Below are 23,919 nucleotides of genomic sequence, written 5' to 3'. Positions count from 1 at the left end.
CCCTGTGCTGCTCGTTGAAAAGACTGTGTGCCACAGAACGGTTTGACACCACTGACTGCAGCTGGTCGTTTCTTACTGAAAATCCCTGGTTCTAGTCACAGACTTGCAGAGTCAACAGTCAGGGGCAAGCTCTTCCTGCAGCCATTGGCTTTTCTCCAGAAAGAAGGTTGAGAGGATAACTTGAGATCAGCTCCACTGCCACCACTGATGGCACTTTGAACCCTTAGGAAATGAGTCCTTTGGTAGGGTCGAAATCATTCCACCCAGTGGGTCACTTTAATGCTTGGTGCAGGATGTGTGAACGGGCAACCTTGTATCTCTGTTGAGTACCCCAGAGCTGGCCTCTGTGAATGGGCTAGTCAGCATTCTGCAGCACCCCACCTCACCCCAGTCAGAGGGCTGGATGTATGTTCTCATGTGTGCATGTATCAGCTCCTGGTGCCCCGTAATGGAAGAGCAGCAGGAGACTAGCCCATCGGATTGGTGGACATTTGCCTTTCTCTGATCAGACTTAATTGAGTGTTTGATAAGAAAGTCATTACCAAGGCTGTTTGAGAACTGGTTTGGCCTAACGAATCCCCAGAGAGTTGTCATCTTTCCATGAATCTTCAGAAGAACATGATTCTAGAGCTCAGATATCTCCTTTGAATAGCAATGCATTGTACTATGTTGAGATATGCCATGTGGCTCCTCACATGCCAGGTGCGGAGTGCCTGCCTTCTGAACTGGAACTCCCCGTGTATGATGTATGTTTCTCACTTGTGCACAGCAGCAGGCAGGTTGGGAATCTTGGTTTGTGCTGGGCAGTTTGTGTGAAAAGCCATTGAAAATGAGGCTGATAAGGAAAAAGGAGGTTATAGACTGAATTAGATAACCAGGGGTTTGTGTTAATTTTACCAGTTTTGGTAATGATGTTGTGTTTTGGTGAAAAAAAAAATCTATTTTTTAGTAATAGTCAGTGTTGACATAAGAGAAGAAATGGCAAGTTGTCTGGAATTTGCTTCAGGATATCTTAGGTAGGATTTAGAAACCCTAATGGATACTTAGATGAAGCAAATATTAATAACTTTGATGTGGGAGAGACACACAGAGGGTTACTCCACTGCCCTTGCTCCCATGTTTGAAAATGCCTGTACTCAAAAGGCACATAAGAGCCCTGACCCTCAACAGCCTTTCCTCTGGCCACTTGGGTACGCAGTCCCTTATCTTGTCTGTGCCTTCCTTCCAGACACTGTATAATGTGAGAGCAGAGATCCTCCCCACTTCAGGGGCTGAGTACTGTAGGACAGGCTCGCTCTGCTCCTTGGAGGTGTCTATCACACGGCTCGCCGACCTCCTGGATGTTGACAAGGATGAAGCCCTCGTGGAGTCTGAGGAATATTTTTCTACAAAGCTTATGTATGAAGGTAGGCCTCAAGCTCTTCTTGATGGTGTGATGCTCCATGGCCTTCAGTGAAATGTGGCGTCCTGGGAGTGTTCTAGAATCACAGCATTTGCCTGATAGATTCATGATACAATTCATGATACAACAAAGTCCTCGGCTCACTGAACACAGCTTTGTTATTACAGTGTATTCTAACAAGCATTGTGAAAGTCTGGGGACTCAGGGCCGTGGATGCATCTGCTCCTTTGTGTAGGGTTTGGAGTCCCACCATTGCCCTAATGCTGTATCAGCATGCTCCTAGCAGCTGAAGCCCCTGACTACACATGATCCTCTCTTATCCTCTCCAGGCCCTGCAGTTCTCAAAATCCCTCTAATGAATCAAATATTTATTATTTTTAAAACAACAGTGGAACCAGCAGACTGGCTCAGTGGGTAAAGTGCCTACCATTGAAGTTCCCGCTTGATGGCCTAAGTTTGACCCATGGAACCCACAGTGGAAAGAGAAAACCAGTTCCCAAATGTTCTCTGACGTCTGCATGCATGCCATGTCATGCATATGCCTGTGACACATGCACATACATTAATAGTAATGTAAAGAATTTATTTTAACAAAACACCAGTGTTCAGGTGGGGTGGCACATGCCTGTAACACCAGGACTTGGGAGATAGATACAAAAGAGTCAGGAGTTTAAGGCCAGCCTTTGTTACAAAGTGAATTCTAGGCCAGCCTGGGCTACTTAAGATTCTGTTTCAAAGTCAGGGTTGGAGAAGTGGCTCCATCACTAAGAGCAAGCACAAGGGCCTGAGGCCAGTCTCCAGAACCTACATAGATAAGCCGAGGGTGGTGACAGATACTTGAGATCCCAGTGTGGGAAGGTCGAGACAAACAGACCCTGGTGCTCGCTTGCCTGCCAGGCTAGTCTACTTAACATGATCCAGGCCAGTGAGAGGCCGTGTCTCCAAGCAGGGTGAATGGTGCCTGAGGAATGATGGCCAAACTTGACCTCTGGCCTCCACATATGCACACACAAAGGAACATACATATACACATAAAATAAAGCAGGGCTGGCAGAAGGCCCAGGAAGTAAAGTGTGCTTTCTGCAGTCTAACAATCCCTGAAACCCACTCTGGAAGGAGAGAACTGACTGACCCTAAACCTGTCTTCTGACCTCCACGTGTGTGCGATGACATGTGTGTGTGTGTGCCTGATTCACACAAGTATATCATCATGTACATACACACAATAATAATAAAATAGTACAGTGAACACGTAACATAGTTTTCATGAAAAGTCACTGTTCCCAAGTAGAAAAATAACAGTACATGTGACGGTCTGGGGTCTTTTATCTCTTTGCTATCTAGCTGAGTCAGAGGTAACTGAATTTCTGTGCCTTGTCTGTGTCCACTCTGAGGAGAAACAGTGTATAATTGAAATACACGAGGAAGCCTTTACAGACCACCACTGCTTGGAGTCTGAAGTTGCTCATATCGTGCAGCCTTCCCATCTGTCCTGGTTTGAGTGGATCTTTGGCCAGGTGTCACTTTGTAGCGCCATGAGTGCATGATTTCCCAAGTGTACACATCTTCAAGTTGTAGACATATTTCATTTCACAGCATCAGAATCCACATCTGAGCAGCTCAGCTGCACAGTGGGAGCTGGGGCTGTCCAGTACAGAGGCAAATGCAAGCTTCGCTAGTTCCAATTTTTGCTGAAAGTCTCGAGTTTTTTCAGTCATGATAAAAACTGATGGGAGATTTTTTTGGGGTGGGGTGGTAAGGGGGCTGAAACAGGGTCTCACTCTGTAGCCCAGGCTGGTCTGGAACTCATGGAAGTTCTGCCCCAGCCTCTGAAGTTCTGGAATGACAGGTGTGAATCACCTTGCCTTGTTCTAAGCTGTTTTCTTTGACATGACATGCCTGCCTCATGTGGTTCATTTTCAAGAAATATCTGCTAAATACTAGCACTGATTACCATAGTTTGCAAGTCATTATCTCACGTACTGAGCTATTATGAGGAATGCCCAGTTCAGCACACAGTGCAGAACACTCTACACGCTTCTGCTCTCTGCTGCTGCCGTCCTGCAGCTGAGCGTGTGGAAGGCATGAAGCACCAGGCTGAAGTAGCTCAGGTGTCCTCAGCTACTGATGAGGGGTAAACAGTGGACTCTGGTTACACATGTGTTTTGACTGGACGTCTTTGCCCCTCTTCTGAAGAGGTTACACATTGAGATGGGGACAGTGTCAAGTGACAGCATTACAGGAAGGGGATGGATTAGAGGCCGGCAAGGGTCAGAGTGAGGGTAGGCAGCCTGTGTCTGTGGTCCTATGGAATTAGACGAAAAGAAGTGCCTGACCCAAGTGCCTTTGAAGACTCCTGCCTGGTGTCCATGCTGTGCCAGTGCAAGTTCCTCTTGCATTTGAGACTGCACAGTAGTAGTGTGACTGCTTGGTGGAGGAAGTTCTTCCTTACGGTGAAAAAATGTGAGAGATGATGGTGACTATGGCCTGTGCCTTCATCAGGACCAATGTGAGTGTGGCATGGAGGCAGCAGCCTGGAGCTCACTTGGAGATCAGGGCATCCTGCAGCACCGGCTGGCATCATGACTGTTCTACCTGCCTCTGTCGTTTCTGGCCTTCAAGTCACACATGGCATAGAAAGCTTTAACCTCCTTGCTGCTTGTCTGCTTCGTGTGGGAAGGATCTGTTTCTGCTCACCATCCTGGCCCCGGGCTGGGTTAGGATCACCCTAGATCAGTCAGGGTGACTTTAAGAAGCATGTGGATCAGCTGGGCAGTGGTGGCGTACACCTTAAATCCCAGCACTCCAGAGGAAGAGGTAGGAGGATCTCTATGAGTTTGAGGCCAGCCTGGTCCCCATAGTGAGTTCCAGACTAGCCAGACCCTGTTTTAAAACAACAACAAAATAATCTAGGTTGCTGAACCTGCCACATACGTGGGCCCTGCTGTGTCCAAGATGTGCCGCAGTGATGCAGTGTGTGGCACCTTTCCACATCCTTGGGAAGCATCTGAAGGCCAGTGTCACTGTTCTCACTCCAAGAAGGGTCACACCCAGGGCCAGGAGCCAGCAGTGTTGGCCAGCTTTCTATCTCCGTGACAGACACCTGTGAAATCCAGAGGAACACATTTTCTTTAGCTAGTGGGTTCAGTGGGCTCTACTCACCATCAGCTGGCTCTATTGCTTTGGGACTGAGGCAAGGCAGAAACATGGCGGCTGGGGAATATGATGAAGGTGTCTGCTCACTTCATGACACGCAAGAAGCTGAGAAGAAAAAGGATCTGTGGACAAGAGAGACCCTTCAAAGTCACATCTCCAGTGACCTTCGTCCCTCCAGGCCCCACCTCCTAACTGCCATTTGCATGATGAACTTATCACTGCCATCCCTGTGATGTGATCCTGCAGTAGTACCACCAGTTAAGGACCAAGCCTTCGACACGGAAGCCTTTGGGAATTTTGAGATCTGGAGCACAGCACAGGTCACTGGTCTTTGCAATTACTCACAGACAGATCTGTCTCTCGACACCTCCAAACAGCCTCGTTTAACGCTTCACTTATCTGATGGAAAAGGTGTTTTCTGTCTGCATCTAATGTGATCCTGTCTAAACTAGAACAAACTGAGTGTTGCACCAAAACACTAGTGTGCCTTAATTATCCGAACGCATGCTCACTGGAAGGGGGTCCCACTCTGCTGTCTGTACAAATGTCGTGTTCTCCTCATTTCAGTTGTGGACAACAGCAGCAACTGGGCTGTGTGTGGGAAGAGCTGTGGCGTCATCTCCATGCCTGTGGCTGCCCAGGCCACTCACAGAGTCCATATGGAAGTGATGCCTCTGTTTGCTGGTTACCTCCCCTTGCCTGATGTCCGACTGTTTAAGTACCTCCCCCATCACTCTGCTCACGCCTCTCAACTGGATGCTGGTAAGGAGTTTACAGAAGAGCAGATGCTTCCCTCCTAACATAAAGTGGGTCATGCCTGGTAACCCATCCCAAGTGGAAAGTACTGCAAGTTAGTTCACTCCCTGCCTAGACCCACTGAGCATCTGAGCACAGCTTCACCTCCAACCCCCACTGTGCAGAACCATTTGCACAGAGCCTGTTTAAAGTACAAATGTAACCAGGCTTGGTTGCCCATGCCTTTAATCCCAGCACCCAGGAGGCAGAGGCAAGCTTGGTCTACAAAACAAGTTCCAGGATAGACAAGGCTGTCACATAGAGAAATCTTGCCTTGAAATAAATAGATAGATAGATAGTTAGATAGTTGGTTAGTTAGATAGATAAATGGATGGATGGATGGATGATGGATGGATTTTGGATGGATGGATGATGGCTGGCTGGCTGGATGGATGAAGTGCAGATGTAGACGAGATGGGATTCTCCAAATTGTGGCTGCACAGTGTTCTTAGTGCTGTCCTGATGTTTCCCCAGCATCTTGAAAGGACCAAACCACATTGCCAGTTCAGAGTCAGAATCTGAAGTGTGGTTTCTACTCAACATAGTGTGAGAGCTGCAGGCAGAACCCTTTTCGAATAAATGATAAAATCTGTATTTGACTAGGCTGTAGCTTCATGTGGCAGCTGGAAGCTAAAACATATTTTCATGGCCAGTAGAAGTTAATGCCCAAGTGTAACAATGTGACACTCAGGTGACTCTTCTATATCCACACAAGAGCCCAGGTTGACTTCCCCTTCCCCAGGCTCATGCTGGCTGCAGTGGCTTGATCTGACTCCTGTGTATTCCACAGACAGCTGGATAGAAAATGACAGCCTGTCAGTGGACAAGCACCTAGATGACCAGCTGGACTGCAGCAGCGTGCGGAGTAGAGGCAGCACACACTCAGCTTCCAGCAGCGAGCACAAAGGCTTGCCCATGCCCCGGCTCCAGGCACTGCCCGCTGGCCAGGTCTTCAACTCCAGCACTGGCATGCAGATCCTGGTCATTCCCAGTCAAGACGACCATGTCCTGGAAGTTAGTGTTACCTGACGATGCCATGGGCCAGCGAAGTCAGAGTGGCCGTGAGTGCACTTTAGGGATTGTGGCTGGATTGTGGTCTGTGGTAACACACTAGTTCTAGCCAGACTTTGGCAGTCCTGCCTAGCTACAGACACAGCAGAGAACAGTGTCCTTCAGCTGCTCAGAGGAGTAGAGAATCACCTCATGTTGTCTATGACACAGGATTCGTTTTCATTTTTTCATCCCTGACCCTGTCCCCCATGCTGGCACCCCAACTCATCGTACCCCCCCCACAAGATTGGTCTCCTCCCACAGCCTTTCTCTGGGTGGCTCCCCATCCATTTCCGTTTCTTTCAGGTGAACCTTCAGCAGACTCTGCAGTCTTCTTATGGCACTATGTGCCCTTTTGCTCACACAGCCCAGACCCTGGGCGACTTGTGGGCCTCCTGAGGGATGAAACAATGTCCTACACTCCAGATTCCCTAGTTATGGTTTTATAGTAACACCTTTTGGGGCCGGGGGGGGGTGGGAGGGAGCATAACCCCTTCTGTGCCTTGGGATGCCCGGCAGATCACAAGGTCCATCTGTAGAAGCCACATGGAAGGTACTGGAGAGATGACCAGAGCACAGGGAAGTGTGATGTGGACATGGCTTAGGCTAAAAGTTCTGGATCCCTGATTCTCCCTAATGTTGATTGAATATCATATGCACTTGGAATTAAATCTATATTTATTATAATTGTTGGATGTGGGGGTGAAATGTTTTCTCTCACTTTAAAGTCTGCTCATGTATTGTAGCTGTATAATCGACATCTTTTGCACCTTAAGTCTTGGAACTGAAGATGCTCCGTCGGGAGTGGAGATGAGGGAGGCCTCTCCTGTGCTCTGGTCAGTCATAAAGAAGGACGCAGGGCCTGGGGCAGCCTCTGCTGCTCTACTGGGTTGCAGTCATACCGCACCAACGGGTTCATTTACTTTTGGTTGTAAATTTGATTGTACATATTGTTGATTTATTATTTTTAAGAGTACAGACTAACTGATGTAATGTTTGTGTATAAGTTGCACCAAAAATCAAGGACAAAATAAATGTGTGTTTGTTTTTACTGGTGTGGAAGTCATAGCTTGTAAATACATGCTGTATGTATTAAACGTTTTCATTCCTCCGAAGTGATGTATTTTTGTACATATGAGATAGAATGCTCTGGGTTCATTGGCATGGCTTATATGAGTGGAACCTGAGATGTAAGCTGGAACCTCTTCCAGCAGTGGCTGTCCCCCAGAGACCACGCTTGGGCACAGGGAATCAGGAGCACAGGCAAAAGCCAGGAGAACCAAGCCAACATTTTCAGTATTTAGTGTATTCTTTTTTTTTTGAGCTGAGGATCGAACCCAGGGCCTTGAGGCAAGAGCTCTACCACTGAGCTAAGTCCCCAACCCTGTATTTCCTTTTCAACTCAGTCAGCAAATAAAGGATGGTGTTATTCCCACCCCTTTCATCTCTGTCATTTGCAGGAATTGGAGGAATGCATAGTGAAAATAAATATTTATTGAAACTTACTTTATTGAAGTTTAAAACGAATAAACTTGGGCAAGCTAGTTATGCAAACTAGAACTTTCACACTTACTGAATGTTTATAGCCCTCTGAAATCTGTTTGCTGTAAAACTTGAGAGTTGCCCTGCAGATGTCAAAGTCCATGTATGAGGAGGTCTCTGAGACTTGCTCCTTCAGAAAAGCTTCCGCCTGGCACTGTTAGCCTCCCTCTTCACGTGTGGTGTACTGCTCACCTTTAGAGTGGAGTCTAGGTCTGCTTTTCCACGCCTTGGCTTTCATGTTTCTGAGTTCTCTGGAGATTTTTAATTACATGTTTTTAGAACAAAACAATGGAAAATCTAAAATGTTGACGGTGGATCTGTCTATCTGGAAACAGGATGAAATCAAGTCTGTCAAGGGATTTTTTTTTTCTCCCCTCTAGCTACCCAGAAATTACATGTATGTGTTTTCAAGATGGGAGATGTCACCCAAAGTCATCTTCTATTTGTAGAGGAGATAGGAGACTGTCACTGGACTCTGTTGTAAGGGTATGTGTAAGATAGGCTAGTTTGGTGAAGATGTAGCAAATGTTAGACATTGTGAAGCCGGATAGGGAGTGTGTCTCAGAAGCAAGCACACCAGTGTTTACAGACAGCTGGTACTGCGTATAGCTACAAGCAGCAGGAACGAAAGTCAATTATAATTGTTGATAATTTTCTTGGAGTCTCCTGTGATTGGAAGGACTGTAACTTCTGATTCTAATGTGGGAATTGTGTTTATCATCTCCTGCCTACAGCCCCATTGTGCAGCCTAGAGTGGGTGCCCGCAAGTCTCAGACAAGAAGAGAAATCCTATGAAGAGATAACTAGGCTTTTTCTTTAGGGTTTAAAGCAAGGTTAAAGCTGGGCGGTGGTGGCGTACGCCCTTAATCCCAGCACTCGGGAGCCAGGCGGATGTGAGTTCGAGGCCCGCCTGTTCTACAGAGTGAGTTCCAGGAAAGGCGTAGAGCTGCACAGAGAAACCCTGTCTTGAAAAACCAAAAAACAAACAAACAAACAAACAAAAATTAAAATTTAAAATGAAATTTAAAATGCCAGGTTATATCTAAAAACACAAAATTATGCTACTTTTTATGAAAGAACTGGGAAGATCAGTGTGATTCCCTGCAACCATGATGCTTAAAATAAGCCCTACATGACTGTAAAATTTTATTTCTCACGAAGATGCCCCTTCTTTGTAAGACAGCTGGCAGCTGTTCTCTGGGACTCGGGCTAGGAAGGTGAAGGCCAACCTTGACATAAAGGAGTTGGTTCTATCTTCACAGTATTCTGTAACATGTCAGAGTAAAGCCACTGTACTAAGACTGTTTAAAAGTGTAAGCATTAAAATTCTAAAAATACACATTTTAAGAAGAAAGTCCGTTTGAACTTGGTTCTTTTGCGGTGGCTCGGTCACAGTCGAGTGTGCGGTGATCTGCCCGCTTTCATAGCTCCGACCCTGGAGCTGGCAGCAGCTGCACAGCGCGACCCAGACATTAGCTTGGCTCTCCACGGTCCTACTGGTCTGAGCCAGCAGGCAGGCGACGAGGAGGGGGCGGGGCTTCTCCGGACGCTGAGGTTGTGGTCCCGCCCCGGAAGTGCGTGTTCTGCGCGCCGGAGGTAGGTCGGATTCCGGAAGTAGCTCAGGACAGACACCGCACGTGTAGTTGCAGGATGAAGTTCGCTTACCGGGTGAGCGGCGGGCTGGGCGGGGGCAGCGGGAGGGCGAGCGAAAGCTCGGCGGACGCGGGAGATACTGAGGTCTGCCTGTGGAAGCACTGTGGGTCGTCCCATCGCTAGCTGTTGCTCCTTTTCCTTTCCCAGTCACGCTGAAGCCCCGCTTCCCTCCAGAGTGGGTCTCAGCCTTGTCCTCACTCATCCTGTCAGACGATGCAGCAGTGGCTGCCGAAAGGCCCTTAACACCAAACTTCAAGCCACAGCTAGCTCTCTACAGGGTCGCCAGTTCTAGGAGCAGTCTCGAAAAGCCTTGAGCTTGTCACACCGCTTAGGAGCCAAGCTCTGCCTATTGCTACACCGTTGCATAGCTGTCCACCTACAACCCCCAGGCCCTGGCCTGGCTGAGTCCTGCCATAGGTTTCAGCCCAGGCAGTCCCTCCAAGCAGCTACCTGACTGCACTCCTGGGCTGCTGTGTTCGGACATCAGTCTAATTGATTGCCTATGTGCCGTTTCTCTTCATATTGGACATAAAACGCAAGGTCCATGTGTCTGCTGGCTGTCGATGTTTGCATTTGATAATTGAATGGGTGCTGATGCATAGCACTGGAGTCCTGTTCCTTGTCGTAGCTTCTCCTGGAACGGGCATCTTATGCCTGCCCTTCTGTGCCTGGCAAATGCCTCCTTCCTTGGGAGTTTCTTACCCTGCGTGGGAACACTGATTTCCTGAGAATTAGGTTGGGTTCCTGTCCTGCCTAGGGATCAGGCACTTTGCCACCTCTGCCCAGATGCTTCCTGTCACCATTTCAGAGAGTTGACACTGTGTTTCTTTGTGTTAAGACGACTTCATTTTCTTTGCAGTTCTCGAACTTGTTGGGTACAGTTTATCGGTGTGGAAACTTAAATTTCACATGCGATGGAAATTCTGTTATCAGCCCTGTGGGAAATAGAGTCACTGTGTTTGACCTTAAAAAGTAAGTATGGAGAAGCAGTGTTAGCAATGACAGTTAGAGCCTGCACATGAAGGCTAGCCGTCCTCTGAGCCTTCCTCCTTGTGGCTTGCAAGGACACTGGATTTAGGAGGCCACTGGTAATGAAAGAGTTGCCTGTGGGGATACCCATCCTTTATTTTAGTGTCTAGGATACCCACACTACCCTTAAAGGGAAAGGAAAAATCACGTGCCTTTCAGCTAGTGCCTGGCAAAGGACCCTACCTCTTCTATGGAGGTGGTGGCAGGTAGGAGGGTTATCTCAAAGGTGAGCACTTACTATCAGGAAGAAGCCTCTGAGGACCCGAGGCCAGGTAGTTTGGAGAGTTTGGGCTGCCCTGGACCCTTGCTCAGTAGTCCTGATGGTTCCTGGCTTCCCTCCTCAGATGATCAGATCTAGAATGGGCAGCTTGGCAGCTCGAGGTCAGGTTTAGCTTTGTGAGTCCCAACAAATGTGCTGCCCACTTCCTGTCTGGCTTGGAATGACTCAACCCCATCCTGGATTGTCTGAGAGGCTGCGGGCTGACCCTGGGTAGCCTGGGCAAGAGCCTCCAGTTTTTCAGGCCACTGTGCTCACTGTTCTGTTAGTTGGCTACCTCTGGGCCTCTGTTTCCAGACTGTGTCGGATGGGGCAGCAGTGGACCTGCTCTGCTTATTGGTGATGACGGGGGAAATGACATTATAGAGTCTAGTTGGGTCTTCTAGGTCACTGTTTATTTAAATAGCATCTTCTTAGGGACTTTGAAATAAAGAGAACCTGTTTGTTAAAGAAGACTCAGACAAAATAATGAAATTAGGATCTAGTTTTGACTTAGAGACGTACCCCACAGCCCAGCCAAAGCCTGCTTCTTTTCCTTGTATGTATGTACTTTTCCCCTTTCCTATTTCTTTAAGAAGATACAGGGTCAGTGCCAAGCCTATTGGGGAGGGCAAGGAATGAACTCTAGCATAAGGGGCCCTGTGGCAGGAGAGTCAGCTGTTAGTCTAGCCATCTCCCTTGTCCGAGTACATGAGACCAACTGTGCACTGGGGTGTTTGTGTTTCTCAGCAACAGATCAGATACATTGCCCCTGGCCACTAAGTACAACATCAAGTGTGTGGGGCTGTCTCCAGATGGTCGCCTTGCAATCATTGTTGACGAAGGTAATCAATTGATCTTAGTGTGGGTAGGCACTGGGGTGGTCCTGTGTCCGTTGTGCTGTGTGACGAGGGCATCACCACAGCCAAGCTCAACTCTATAGCATGGGTCCGGACAACCGCATGTCCCATGCACCGCAGCTTCCTGCATTTCAACGCGGATGTGCTGCATCTGGGGTCAGGTGGCCGCAATCTCACTCTGGCCTCTTCCAGGGGGTGACGCTCTGCTAGTCAGCCTGGTCTGCAGGTCGGTGCTACACCACTTCCACTTCAAAGGTTCGGTGCACAGCATCTCCTTCTCCCCCGATGGCAGGTAAGAGCATCAGTCTCCCGGCTTGATGTTGCTGTGGGTACCACTCCGTAAAGAGCAGGATACAGGGCACTGGTCTTGGGCCAGCTATGTTTGGCTGCCCCCATATCACCTTGACCCTGTTTCTTCTGCAGAAAATTTGTTGTCACTAAGGGCAACATTGCTCAGATGTACCATGCCCCCGGAAAGAAGCGAGAATTCAATGCATTTGTTCTGGACAAAACCTATTTTGGGCCCTATGATGAGACCACGTGCATCGACTGGACAGATGACTCCAAGTGAGGCTGGGGGGGGAGGGGCTTGGGCCATGTGTCCCTGGAGAGTGCAGTTTCCTTCCTATAAGCCATGGCTGCATTGTAAAATGTGCATGTGCCTTCTTCTGGCTAGGTGTAGCCTCCAGCAGCAAGACTGAGCTCCTGGCTCTAAGTGAGGTCTGCAGTATTCTTCCTTCTCTTATTTGCCACTGTGAACCTCCTAATAGAATAGGAATTAAGTATTTATTTTCTCCTAGTAATTTTTATCTCCTAGTATTATTATCTCCTAGTAGAAAGAAGACTTCCCATTCAGTTTGTACAGAACACCCAAGCCAGCTATGCTGTCTGGGAGCGATAAAGCTGCTGAGGACTGGGTTCCGCCTCATACACTGTCTGATTGTCCTCGCCCTGAGGTCATCTGTGGGTTTCTGGCTTGGCTTGGGTGCTAGGGAGAGGTTGGTGGCAGTCACAGGATCGCTCTTGTTCCCTCACACTGTCCAGACCTCCAGCAAGCACAGAGCCGAGCCTGCATTCAGTGCCCTGCCACAGTATGCTGCCTCTGCCCAGCAGCAAGCCCATCCCATGCATGGGACTGTGTAGTTAACAGACATCTAGGGTGGAAGGCCGCAGCTCCCATTCCTAGAAAGACCCACAGTCATAGGCTGAGCTGTCCTTTAAGCCCCTTACAGGGCATCAGTGGTCTCAAAGTTCCTTCAGAGAGAAGCAGGGGCTTATGACTATCTGGCCACAAGAGTAGCAGCACTGTCTGGGCTCTGAGAAAGTGTCTCTATCCCAGGTGCTTTGTGGTTGGAAGCAAAGACATGTCCACCTGGGTGTTTGGAGCTGAACGCTGGGACAACCTCATCTACTATGCTCTGGGTGGACACAAGGATGCCATTGTGGCCTGCTTCTTTGAATCCAACAGTCTAGATGTACGTACATCCCTTGCCTACCTAGCTTGGCAGTCTGAGCCTCTGTGAGGCTGCCTCTAGGTTGCTTGGGGCTCATTCAGGATTATCCCTGGCCACTTCCCTGGTCGGAGGGCCTTTGGTGGAGCTGGAATCCAAAAGCTCAACTGGAGGGGGACCTGATACAAGGGCCTGGGCCTCAGATGAGTGGTCTGTTTCCAGCCCAGGTGCTTCTCTTACAGCTGTACTCACTCAGCCAAGATGGAGCCCTGTGTGTGTGGCAGTGCGACACACCCCCTGAGGGCCTGAAGCTGAAAGCCCCTAGGGGCTGGAAGGCAGACTTACTTCAGAGGGAGAAGGAAGAAGAAGAGGAGGAGGAAGAGGAGGAAGAGGAGGGGGATCGGGAAACCACCATCCGAGGGAAGGCCATGCCAGCCGAACAGGAGAAGGCTGGGAAAGTGAAGTACTCACGGCTGGCCAAGTAGGTCTCCAAGGCTGAGTATTCCAGCTCTATACTCCCCAAGTGGGGACTTTACTGGGGAGGACCTAAACCTAAGTTCAGAGAACAAGCCCTTGAGTGTGTGAGCCTGGATGGCTCATTAAGTATTAAGTATTAGATGTAAGGCCCTGTCCCAAAGACTAGAGGACTTACTACTGCCTCATAGTCTGGCAGGAGGGGAGGTAGGCCTGAGGAGACTGATACCCTATACCAAGACTGGTCGTGGTCACCTGAGAGCAGAATTAATAGCTAGGGTAGCCATACGTCACCGCAGCCTGCCCTGTTGTGGCTCTTCCAGCCTTTACCATTCTCTCCGCTTACTTGGCACTCACTGTGTGCTGGGCTCTGGGCTTGGCCCTGGGAACCTATCACCAGGTTTTCATTTGAGAGGTATGGTGGGACTATGGGCAAAGGAATAGTCATGTCAGTTCTGTTTTGAAGACACCTGGCATTGGATGGGAGCCACTATCCAGGGTAGAGAAGGACAGGACCGTCATGGCATCTGAACTGGAAGATGCAAATGTCCAGGATGGGAAAGAACTACTCTACCATGCCAGGCAGAGGTGGAAGAGGAGGGCCCGGATGGACTTAAGGTCTCTGTGAAGTCTCAGGATGTCCCAGTAGAGTCAGGATGTAGACCAGGATGGGGTGTGCTTGGCCTCATCCTAGCGGGAGAGCATCCACTGTGCTTGTGGGCAGGTGCCAGTGTAGGAGGAAGGGGCATGTCTGTGGGCAATAAGGAAAGGGCTGGGGTGGGACCTGTGACAAAGACTCAGGAAGCAGGTCGCCTTCCCCAAACGTAGGGGTGCTTCCAGGGTCCTTCCCATGCAGATAGGAGCCTCTAGAGAAGGCAGGCGTGCTAGAAGGAGGCAGTGGGGTCTGGCTGCGCACACCCTGCTCCCTGTGTGCCTCTGTCCTGGCTTCTGGGTGAGGGTGGAGACCCAGACCCACCCTGAGCTTGGGGACAGAGCCCTTGTCCCTCTGTCTGTTGATCCAGGTACTTCTTGAATAAGGAAGGAGACTTTAACAACCTGACAGCCGCTGCGTACCATAAGAAGATTCATCTCTTGGTCACAGGTTTTGCTTCTGGAGTCTTCCATCTGCATGAGCTCCCAGAGTTCAACCTCATCCACTCCCTGAGGTGAGTCTGGCTCACTGGGGTGCTTCTGAACATGCGCAGTGAGGCCCAGGGTGAATGTGTGTGCAGAGCAGCTTCCCGCCAACCTTTGCGGCCTCTGCTCCAGCCACAGGTATCAGTCTCGAGTGTGGGTGTCCATTCCATTCTCTGGCTTTGGTCTTTCCATTCCATTCTTACCTCAGGAGTGTTAAAGTGCTAGTTCCTCCAGTGACTGCAGGCAGGTGCCAGCGTGTGGGGACCTGAGCTCCTGCAGGGGACGAGGGTGCGGCAGTGGACAGGGTGGTCACTTCTGTTCGCCCTCCCTCCCTGTGCTCTCGTCTGCTCAGCATCTCCGATCAGAGGGTTGCTTCGGTTGCCATCAACAGCTCTGGGGACTGGATCGCCTTTGGCTGCTCAGGTTGGTTTCCCTGCCCTAAAGACGAGCTGAAGTCGAGCGTTGGGGCAAAGAGCCCAGTGAAGCCAGGCTGGGCCTTGTGAGGCCCCAGAGCTCCATGCTGTGCCTTCTGTAGTAGATGCCAGCTCCCCTGGGGAGTAGAACCACAGCCATTCTAGATGGGGTATGTGGCAGGACAGCCACTGAAGGCTACGGATTGTTGCTTTCCTGAGGCCCACGCTCATACTTAAATTTTATCAGTCCTTCAACGGCCCCTTGGTCTTGGCCTGCAGCAGGTGCCCGTATCCCTGCCTAGCAGTCTTGGACCTACCTCCCCTCTCCGCCAGTCCAGCCACCTGCCCGGCTGCAGATAGTGGGGCCACTGCCCATGCCCTGGGCTGCCTTAGTCCTCTGCTCTTAATGAATACTCAAGGTGAGCCCAGACCCAGCTGGCTGCATTGCAGAAGTAGTTGGGGATGCCCTGTCCCATGCTGTGTGCAGAGGCCCAGGGGTAGGTGTCCAGACAGTACCTCAGCTCTCCTGTCCCCACAGGCCTGGGCCAGCTGCTGGTGTGGGAATGGCAGAGTGAATCCTATGTGCTCAAGCAGCAGGGCCACTTCAACAGCATGGTATCCCTGGCCTACTCCCCTGATGGGCAATACATCGTCACTGGTGGGGACGATGGCAAGGTGGGTACTGGCTTCATTGGGCTGAGCTGTGGGTAGGCCAGGTGGGTGGAGGTTTGGCCTTGGTTTCTCGGGTTTAACAGCCCCGGTGGGCCCCTCAAAGATTTCAGCCATTTCGTGGACTTTGAATGGAGGGAGTCCAAGTGTCCCTGTTTCTGACTCTGTGATTATAACAGTGCCAGTGGCCAGTATCTGAAGTGGCAGGCGCTTGCTGGGCCTGCCTTAGGCTAGAATCCCACTGCCAGCCACACATGCCCTAAGCCTCCAGAGGTGACGGGAGCTGTGGGGGGCAGCTGGCCTCTCTAGCCATCACCTGGTGTAGCCGCTATGCCTGTGTGTGAGGCTGCGTGGACAGGGTCTGGGGTGGCTGTATTCATGGCTCCCTACGCTCCCACTATAGGTTAAGGTATGGAACACCCTCAGTGGCTTCTGCTTTGTTACTTTTACGGAACATTCCAGCGGGATCACTGGTGTGACATTCACCACCACGGGCTATGTCATTGTCACCTCCTCCTTGGATGGAACCGTGAGAGCCTTTGACCTTCACAGGTGAGTTCCGCCCACCAAGCACTAGGGCTCCAGTTCCTGTGTGGACAAGCAGGTGCAAGTGTGTGTTGGAGTCTACGTTGACCTTATTTTTGTTCAGGTACCGGAATTTCCGCACCTTCACGTCCCCACGCCCCACACAGTTCTCCTGTGTGGCTGTTGATTCAAGCGGGGAAATCGTCTCTGCAGGGGCGCAGGACTCCTTCGAGATCTTTGTGTGGTCCATGCAGACAGGCAGGCTTCTTGATGTAAGAGTGATCTGGTCCCCTGGACCATGGACTTCTGGGTGGCAGGCAGGTGGGCAGGGCTGTCACTTCTTTCCGCCTTGCCAAAGCAGTGCAGGGGCTGGGCCTCGGACCTGGGTGCAGAGCCAGGCACAGACCTCCATGGAACAAGCAGCAGCAGCAGCAGTTGATGATAGAGGGTTCAGCATGGCCTTTCGGGGCTTCCCACACTCCCTCATTACAGCCTGCGTCATACTCCAGCCCCACTCCCACTTCTGCCTCTGGTCCTCTGCCTCTGTAGGTTCTGTCTGGCCACGAGGGGCCCATTAGTGGTCTCTGCTTTAACCCAATGAAGTCCATCCTGGCCAGTGCCTCTTGGGACAAGACAGTGCGCCTGTGGGACATGTTTGACAGTTGGAGAACCAAAGAGACCTTGGCTTTGACCTCTGATGGTGAGCTGTGGCTGGGCTCTGCAGAGAGGACCCAGGGCCAGAGCTGTTTTTCTCCTGTCGCCATGTCCAGCCTTGATCTTCTGTAGCGTGCCTCTTCCATGATCCTAGTTGTGTGTTTGACATGAGCTCAGTGGGGGGTGAGAGGGATGCTAGGACCCACCCCCACCCCCAGGTGCAGCCGCTAAGCGGCCCCCAAGGTTGTTGTCCTTACCAGAGAAAACTGGTAGCTTAGTCCACCCGCAGGCTGCCTCAGGCCTGGAGCCCTGGGGCTCTTGACATGCGCCCTGTCGCTTTCCAGAGCTGAACCCCTGAGTCCCTGGGAGTGGCCAGAGCAGACTGCTATGGGAGCCCTATGTGCTTCCTGCCCCAGATCTGGCCTTAGGTCTGCCACCTGCAGAATCAGCACGCTGCAGCCCTGAGGCTGCCACCCTATGCTGCCTCAGGCTGATCTTGGTTGTGACTCATTTCCAGCCTGCCTGCCCTTGTGTCATACTTGTATGTCTTAGCAAAACCCCCTCTAGGTCATCACTGAGGTAGCCAGTGGTGCTGGTTTGTTCCCAGCTGGGCTGTGCTGCCATCCGGGGTTGGTGCTGTTCTCAAGGGGTGTCCTTGCACCTTGGGCTTCCCTGGTCTCCAGGGCCTGATGTTGGTCTCTCTCTAGCCCTGGCCGTGACTTTTCGGCCTGATGGTGCAGAGCTGGCTGTGGCCACACTGAACTCACAGATCACCTTCTGGGACCCTGAGAATGCTGTACAGATGGGCTCCATTGAGGGCAGGCATGACCTCAAGACAGGCAGGAAGGAGCTGGACAAGATCACGGCCAAACATTCAGCCAAGGGCAAGTGAGTGTCAGCTCTTCTGGCAAGAGTGGGGGACGGCCAGCGCAGGGCACAGAGGCCCCTTTGCCAGCTTGTTTGCTAAACACGTTCTGAGACTGCCTAATCCTTAGTGGAGGTAGGTGGGGCCTGAGCCTCTATAGCAAAGAGACCGCTTCTGAGAGCCAAGCAAGTCCACATCATACCCAACAAGGAAGCGCTGTGGATTTGCCGGTTTTTACACATGCAGGGAATTAGCCTGGTGTGGTGGGCCCCACAGAGAGGCTAAGAGGGCTACCAGCACGTGTGCTGCTCTTTGTGCCCCCTTGGGATTAGAACCACATAGTTCTAGACCGATTCTAGGCTGTCTCCAGTGGTTAGATGGTGCCATCTGGGTGTGTGCCGGTTGGGGTTTATTGGTTTACCTTTTTGCTGAGGTTGGCCAGGGAATCTTGAGCAACAATAATGTGAGAAGTATTTGCCTCCTGGGGTGTCACTGTGGGGTCCCTACCTGCTCCAGATGACTTTTGAGCCCACGTGTCAAGTGCTTGGTGCTTGAGAAACTGTCTTCCACTTAGGGCCTTCACCACCCTGTGTTACTCTGCGGATGGGCAGAACGTTCTGGCGGGAGGCATGTCCAAGTTTGTGTGCCTTTATCACGTGCGGGAGCAGATCCTGGTGAAGAGGTTTGAGCTCTCCTGCAACCTCTCTCTGGACGCCATGGAGGTAAGCAGCAGTGCAGGCCTTTTAGCAGGTGCATTGGCTCCATGGGCCTTGAGTGAGCCAAGATATTGGCACATAGCCTATGGCTGTGGCAAAGCAGGAAGGCTATATTGGCCTGACTGTCCAGAAGACCCCTCCACCCCCCAGGGCCTGGCACCTTTACCATCTTTGGTACTGACACCACTTGGTTAGGATGCTTAGAAGACAGGAGCATTTGGCGTAAACTGGCTCAGGGCAGGTTTGTAGGCTCCTTCGGAGCCCCGTAAAAGAAGAAACAAAGAAAGAGAACAAAGGCAGGTCTTGGCCAGGCACAGCTTTCTGCCTGGCCCTGGCCCTCTGTGCAGCCCCAGTATTACAGGGCTGTGTCCTCACTACCCTTTAGATAACTGCCCTCCTTATTTACCAGTCTGTGCCCAAGCCCTCCTCATACTCTGTCTGCCTCAGGAATATGGGTGAGGGCTCTGAGCAGGCCTGTGGTGTCTTTGTGTGCATGCTCTGAAAGAAGATTCTGAGGCTAGGGTCCACCTATCAGTGAAGGCACAGTTGGCGACATGGGCAAGAGCGAGATGAGGGTGGCTTCTATTGTAGGAGTTTCTGAACCGAAGGAAGATGACAGAGTTTGGCAATTTGGCACTCATTGATCAAGATGCTGGGGAGGAGAACGGCGTGGCAGTTCCATTGCCAGGTGTAAGGAAAGGTGAGCAGAAGCCCCCTTCCCTGCCCACCACCCACTTTCCTTGATGACGCTGCTGCTCCCTCCTTGAGGCTGCAGTGAGGAGTCTGGTGTTTCCACATTGGGGCATTTTGCTGGAACCTGAAATGTCTGGGCTGCTTCATATGGGAGGAGGCCCCGTCTGTTTCTCCCAAGACTCAATGCTGGGAGCCGCCCAGGTCCCAGGGAGCCTGGCCAATTCACAGGGGTCGAAAAGCTGTAGTACCTTTATGGAGGCTTTCCTGGGCCAGCCAGACCCACCTGGGCTGGGCAGACCTCTGAACCAGAAGAGCGGCCTGCTGGCCAGAGGATGCCCTCAGGGGCTCATGCCCTCAGACCTGTGCACTGATGCCCAGCTTCATGAGGCCACAGCACTTACGGCAGTTCTCGGGCTGCTGGCAGGTGGTTGGAAGGGCTGCTTCCCTCCTGTACTCTGGGAAAGCTGTTCTTTGTAGGTCCCTGCAACTGCCGTTGGGCAGCACAGTGGACCTGAAGGCTGGCCTCAGGGTGCAGTCAAGTAAGCACACTTGTTTTTCCTCCTCAGGTGATATGAGTTCTAGACACTTCAAACCTGAAATCAGGGTAACTTCTCTGCGCTTCTCTCCCACTGGTGAGCCTGGGTAACCCTCCTAAGCAGGTGCCAATTCTGATAGGTGTTAGGGCCTTTGTTCCCAGGGTGGGGCAGTGTTGAGCTGCTGCTGGCAGGCTCTAGGCACTGCTGTCCTGTGAGTAGGAAAGGACTTGCCACGTGTTTACCCTGGTTCTTGATGTGGGCAGCTGTGAAATTCCATCCACACCATAATGAGCTATTGTGGGATCCTGAGCCCTGCTCTTGGAGGGGTAGGAGCTGACAGTCCACATGTCCTTCCCAGGAGGCAGAGTCTCCACACCTCAGCTATTGATAGTGCCTTTCCCACCTCTCCTCTGTCCCTGTGTGTTCAAGGGTTTGCCTAGGCCTGAGGCCTGCTGGGTTTGTGTGTTCCATTATTGTGGCCAAGGTCTAGGGTCCTGAGCCAGTGCTCTGCAGCACTATTTGGGGGGACAGGGTGAGGTAAGGTATGTTGTCGTCCTGTGTCAGACACATTCAGAAATGATCACCCCATACCCCACTTCCCATTGTGGGAGGTAGACCAGCTGTCCATAAACCGCAGCCGAGGCAATGGGCATCTATGCTCTGGTGGGCAGTTGCAGCCCTGGAAGAGTGTGTGCCAGCAGTCTGTTGACACTGAAGCGGGGCAAATGAGCTTTCCAGAGTTGAGGAGTCCCTTTGCTGCTTGCTCCCTAGGGCGCTGCTGGGCAGCCACCAGCACAGAAGGGCTCCTCATCTTCTCTCTGGATGCCCAGATGCTCTTCGACCCATTTGAGCTGGACACCAGTGTGACGCCTGGGCGGATCCGTGAGGCACTACGGCAGAGGGAGTTTACCCGGGCCATCCTCATGGCCTTCCGGCTCAATGAGAGGAAGCTGGCACAGGAGGTCCTGGAGGCTGTGCCACAGGATGAAAGTAAGCCAGGACCGCCAGCCCTGCTCTGCTAGTACAGAGGAGCACCGGTTGTCTCCATTCTTCTGGCAACTTCTTTGCAAACTGATGGCGGCTTTTCTTCTTTTCTGCAGTTGACGTTGTCAGTGCTTCCCTTCCTGAGCTGTATGTAGAGAAAGTACTTGAGTTCTTAGCTGCCTCCTTTGAAGTGTCTAGGCACCTTGAATTCTACCTTATATGGACCCAGAAGTTACTTATGTCACATGGACAGCGACTGAAGTCCAGGTATAGAATGGGTTCCTCTTGCTCTTCTCCTGTGGGTCAAGTCACCCGGCCATTTGGTCATGGCCACAGGGAAGCTTCACCCTGTGGTGAAGCACACATACACTGACAGCATCTTCTCTCCAGGGCGGGACAGTTGCTGCCTGTAGTCCAGTTCCTTCAGAAGGGCCTCCAGCGACATCTGGATGACGTTTCCAAGCTGTATGTGCCTTGGGGTTGGTGGGCAGGGCAGGGCAGTGTAAGGCAGGATGGGGCAGGAAGGGCTCATACAGCTGGTTCTGGTTAGGATTCCTTCCTGTGATGTCTGATTTGGGCCAGAATATCCTGGTGTTAGAGATGCATGTTCTGTTCTCTGCTGGGTGAACTGAGTCCATTTGCCACTCACAGTGGGGTATGAGTGTGATGATTACCTCTGGGGTGTCTGACGTTACAATGAGGACACCATGAACACTTGCCACAGTTGGACAGGTGGAGGTGGGACATGCCTGAGGCCTAGTGAGAGCCCTTCACCCTGGGAGTGGACATTTCACAATTGCAGGACCAGGCAGCCTGGCATGGATTTGTACGTCACCTCTGGGCAATAAGAGGTCTTAATGCCAGGTAGCCTGGATTCTTGACATCTGATCAGTGTGTGCAGGTTTCCCTGGTGTGGTGGTGATACCAGTGTATAACTGCAGTACTTGGACAGTGCTAGCTAGACCGATCCCATATCCATCCTTCTTTTCCTCAGCCTCCTCCTCCAGGTGGTTTGGTGGTCTGTGAGCAATTGCCATGTGTCCTAACTAGGCTTAGAATATCCCTATCTACTAGTTTCTGCATACAGGGTCCCTGAGAGAGGCTGGCACCTGAGCACTGTGGTCCCCATAGTCCTCTGATTATCTGTATAGTGCTTCTGAGTCTAGAGCAAGGCCTTCCTCCTTGTGTCCTTTCTTCCTGCCTGGCTGCAGGAAGGCTGGTGGTGGAGGTGGTTGTGCAAGGGTGCTTAGCTAGCCTTTCCCTGGCTGATGCATCCCTGACTCCACAAACTCTTGCATCTCCGTGTCCTCCTCCTAGCCTTGCTCCCAGTATTGTTGCCAAGGCATAGGCATTACTAGCTTTGTGTAGATTTGTGAGGCAGCCCTATATATTTGCCACAAGTGCAAGGTGCAACTTTTCCTTTCTACTGGGTTCTGCCCTCAACTATGGCTCTAGAGATAAGGTCTGAATCGTCCCCTTCGTCCTGTGAATGTGGAGATTCAGCTCCCTGGCTCTGTAAATGGCTGTAATGGAAGGGCTAGCAAGGATAGCAGCCAGATGCTTCTCTACACTGGGTGCAGCAGGAACTGAACCAGCCTGAAAAAGGAGGAGATAATTTTTGAGAACAGTGGCATCAAATTCTGCTGGCAAGGTGGGATGTATACGCATATGCTGACCTAATGTCCTGTGTCCCCAGCTGTGACTGGAACCGCTACAACATCCAGTACGCTCTGGCAGTTTCCAAGCAGCGGGGCGTAAAACGTACCCTGGAACCCTTAGACACAGAAGAGGACACAGACACATCTGATGATGACAGTCTGCACCTAATCAGGAAAGCTGCAGATGAAGAGGAAGAAGAGGGGATGCTGGTGTAGAACCACCACCTCACAGCCTGAGTGACTGATGGAGATGGGACCACTGTGCCGAGCCCAGGAAGTGAGAGATGCCAGAGGCCTCAAGAGCCTGCAGCCAGGACTTCCTGTGAGATTGACTGCACATGCTGCCCTGAGGCAGCAAGCCAGCCTTTGAGGTCCAGGACTAGGGTGGATACAGTGGGCACATGTATGCTATAGGCCCAGAATGCTTTTTTAGTAGTGTGGACTTGCACACTTTCTGTCAGAGTTATTTATATTTTTAATACGAACTTCTGGGGATGAATTTTTTTTTCCAACTTAGGGTTGGGAAGCTTTTTTTAAAATGTGAGGGCTTCACTTCTCAACTTTGAGTTTCTGATGTTTACAATGTGTCCTGGGTGAGACATTGTCTTCAAGATCAGAGTGGCTCTCTGCTCAGGCCTGTGACCCAGGATATCTATCTGTAGACAGAGTGAGGCAGAAAGTGTGCTGGGCTGACCTGGGAGGGTATATGTGACAACCCAAGGCTGGCCAGGCAAGCTTGAACAGATCTATGCCAGTGTGTACAGGTTATGTGGGAGAAGAGTCGGTCCCTTCCTGCCAGAGTTGGTGCCTTACTGATACTTCCTGTTCATGCGGTTGACCAGGTCCTGCATGTCAACTCACCAGTGAAGTGACCCACAAGTCTCAACCCATTGGCGTCTATGTCCAGGCTGCAAGAGTTGATCTGTGTGATCTCTGGTGCACTCAGACCCATTGCTGTTACACTCAGGCTGAGCCATGACCAGATACTGTCCTGGTCACCTGGAATCTATTCAGGCTTGAACAGTGGGTGTGGAGAGAAAGCAGAGCTCAGCCTGGTGTCACCAGGTTTCCTGTTCCTGCAGTGTTTCTGTGTGTAGCTTGGGAGAGTGGGGGAGGCACTTCTGCCTGTCCAGGGGCAGGATCCTGGCTGCCCTGGCTTGTGTTAGTGCCCTCCTGTGATTTCCATCTGCAGTAGTGAATACAGTTTCATGAAGCCTTACCATTTTGTCTGTGTATGTGGTGCTGAATGTGGAACAGGGCTTGGGGAATGACAGGCAAGTACTACTGAGCTGTACTTCAGCTGTCACAAGTTTAATTATTATACCAGAAACAGGCCTCAGTCACCCTTTGGAGTACCTATAGGTCTGCTCCTTGGTAACTATGTCCATCTCCACCCCTGTG

At 51.2% G+C, this 23,919-nt stretch overlaps 2 protein-coding genes across 2 annotated transcripts in view; both read left to right on the top strand.

Annotated features, from left to right (window-relative positions):
- Trappc10 (trafficking protein particle complex 10) overlaps positions 1–7,454 on the top strand; it is a 65,097-nt gene extending 57,643 nt beyond the window's left edge. The window contains exons 21-23 of the mRNA XM_036167361.1: positions 1,229–1,406; positions 5,126–5,320; positions 6,144–7,454. Of these exons, the coding sequence (XP_036023254.1) occupies positions 1,229–1,406; positions 5,126–5,320; positions 6,144–6,382 (612 nt within the window). The 3' untranslated portion in view covers positions 6,383–7,454. The remainder of the gene's footprint in view (positions 1–1,228; positions 1,407–5,125; positions 5,321–6,143) is intronic.
- Positions 7,455–9,540: 2,086 nt separating this feature from the next.
- On the top strand, positions 9,541–23,737 carry Pwp2 (PWP2 small subunit processome component). Its single transcript, XM_036168350.1, has 21 exons — positions 9,541–9,613; positions 10,458–10,570; positions 11,634–11,728; positions 11,936–12,035; positions 12,167–12,310; positions 13,083–13,218; positions 13,437–13,675; positions 14,691–14,834; positions 15,158–15,228; positions 15,757–15,893; positions 16,291–16,439; positions 16,537–16,684; positions 16,962–17,112; positions 17,774–17,954; positions 18,506–18,653; positions 19,239–19,347; positions 19,907–19,972; positions 20,648–20,866; positions 20,977–21,127; positions 21,251–21,325; positions 22,557–23,737. The coding sequence occupies exons 1-21, from the start codon at positions 9,596–9,598 to the stop codon at positions 22,732–22,734; spliced, it is 2,772 nt and encodes a 923-aa protein (XP_036024243.1). The 5' UTR covers positions 9,541–9,595; the 3' UTR covers positions 22,735–23,737.
- Positions 23,738–23,919: the final 182 nt, after the last annotated feature.

The sequence above is a fragment of the Onychomys torridus genome, chromosome 18 (genome assembly GCF_903995425.1).
Source record: "Onychomys torridus chromosome 18, mOncTor1.1, whole genome shotgun sequence".
NCBI lineage: Eukaryota > Metazoa > Chordata > Mammalia > Rodentia > Cricetidae > Onychomys > Onychomys torridus.
Note: the sequence above shows the minus strand (reverse complement) of the source record. Positions and strands in the feature narration are given on the sequence as shown.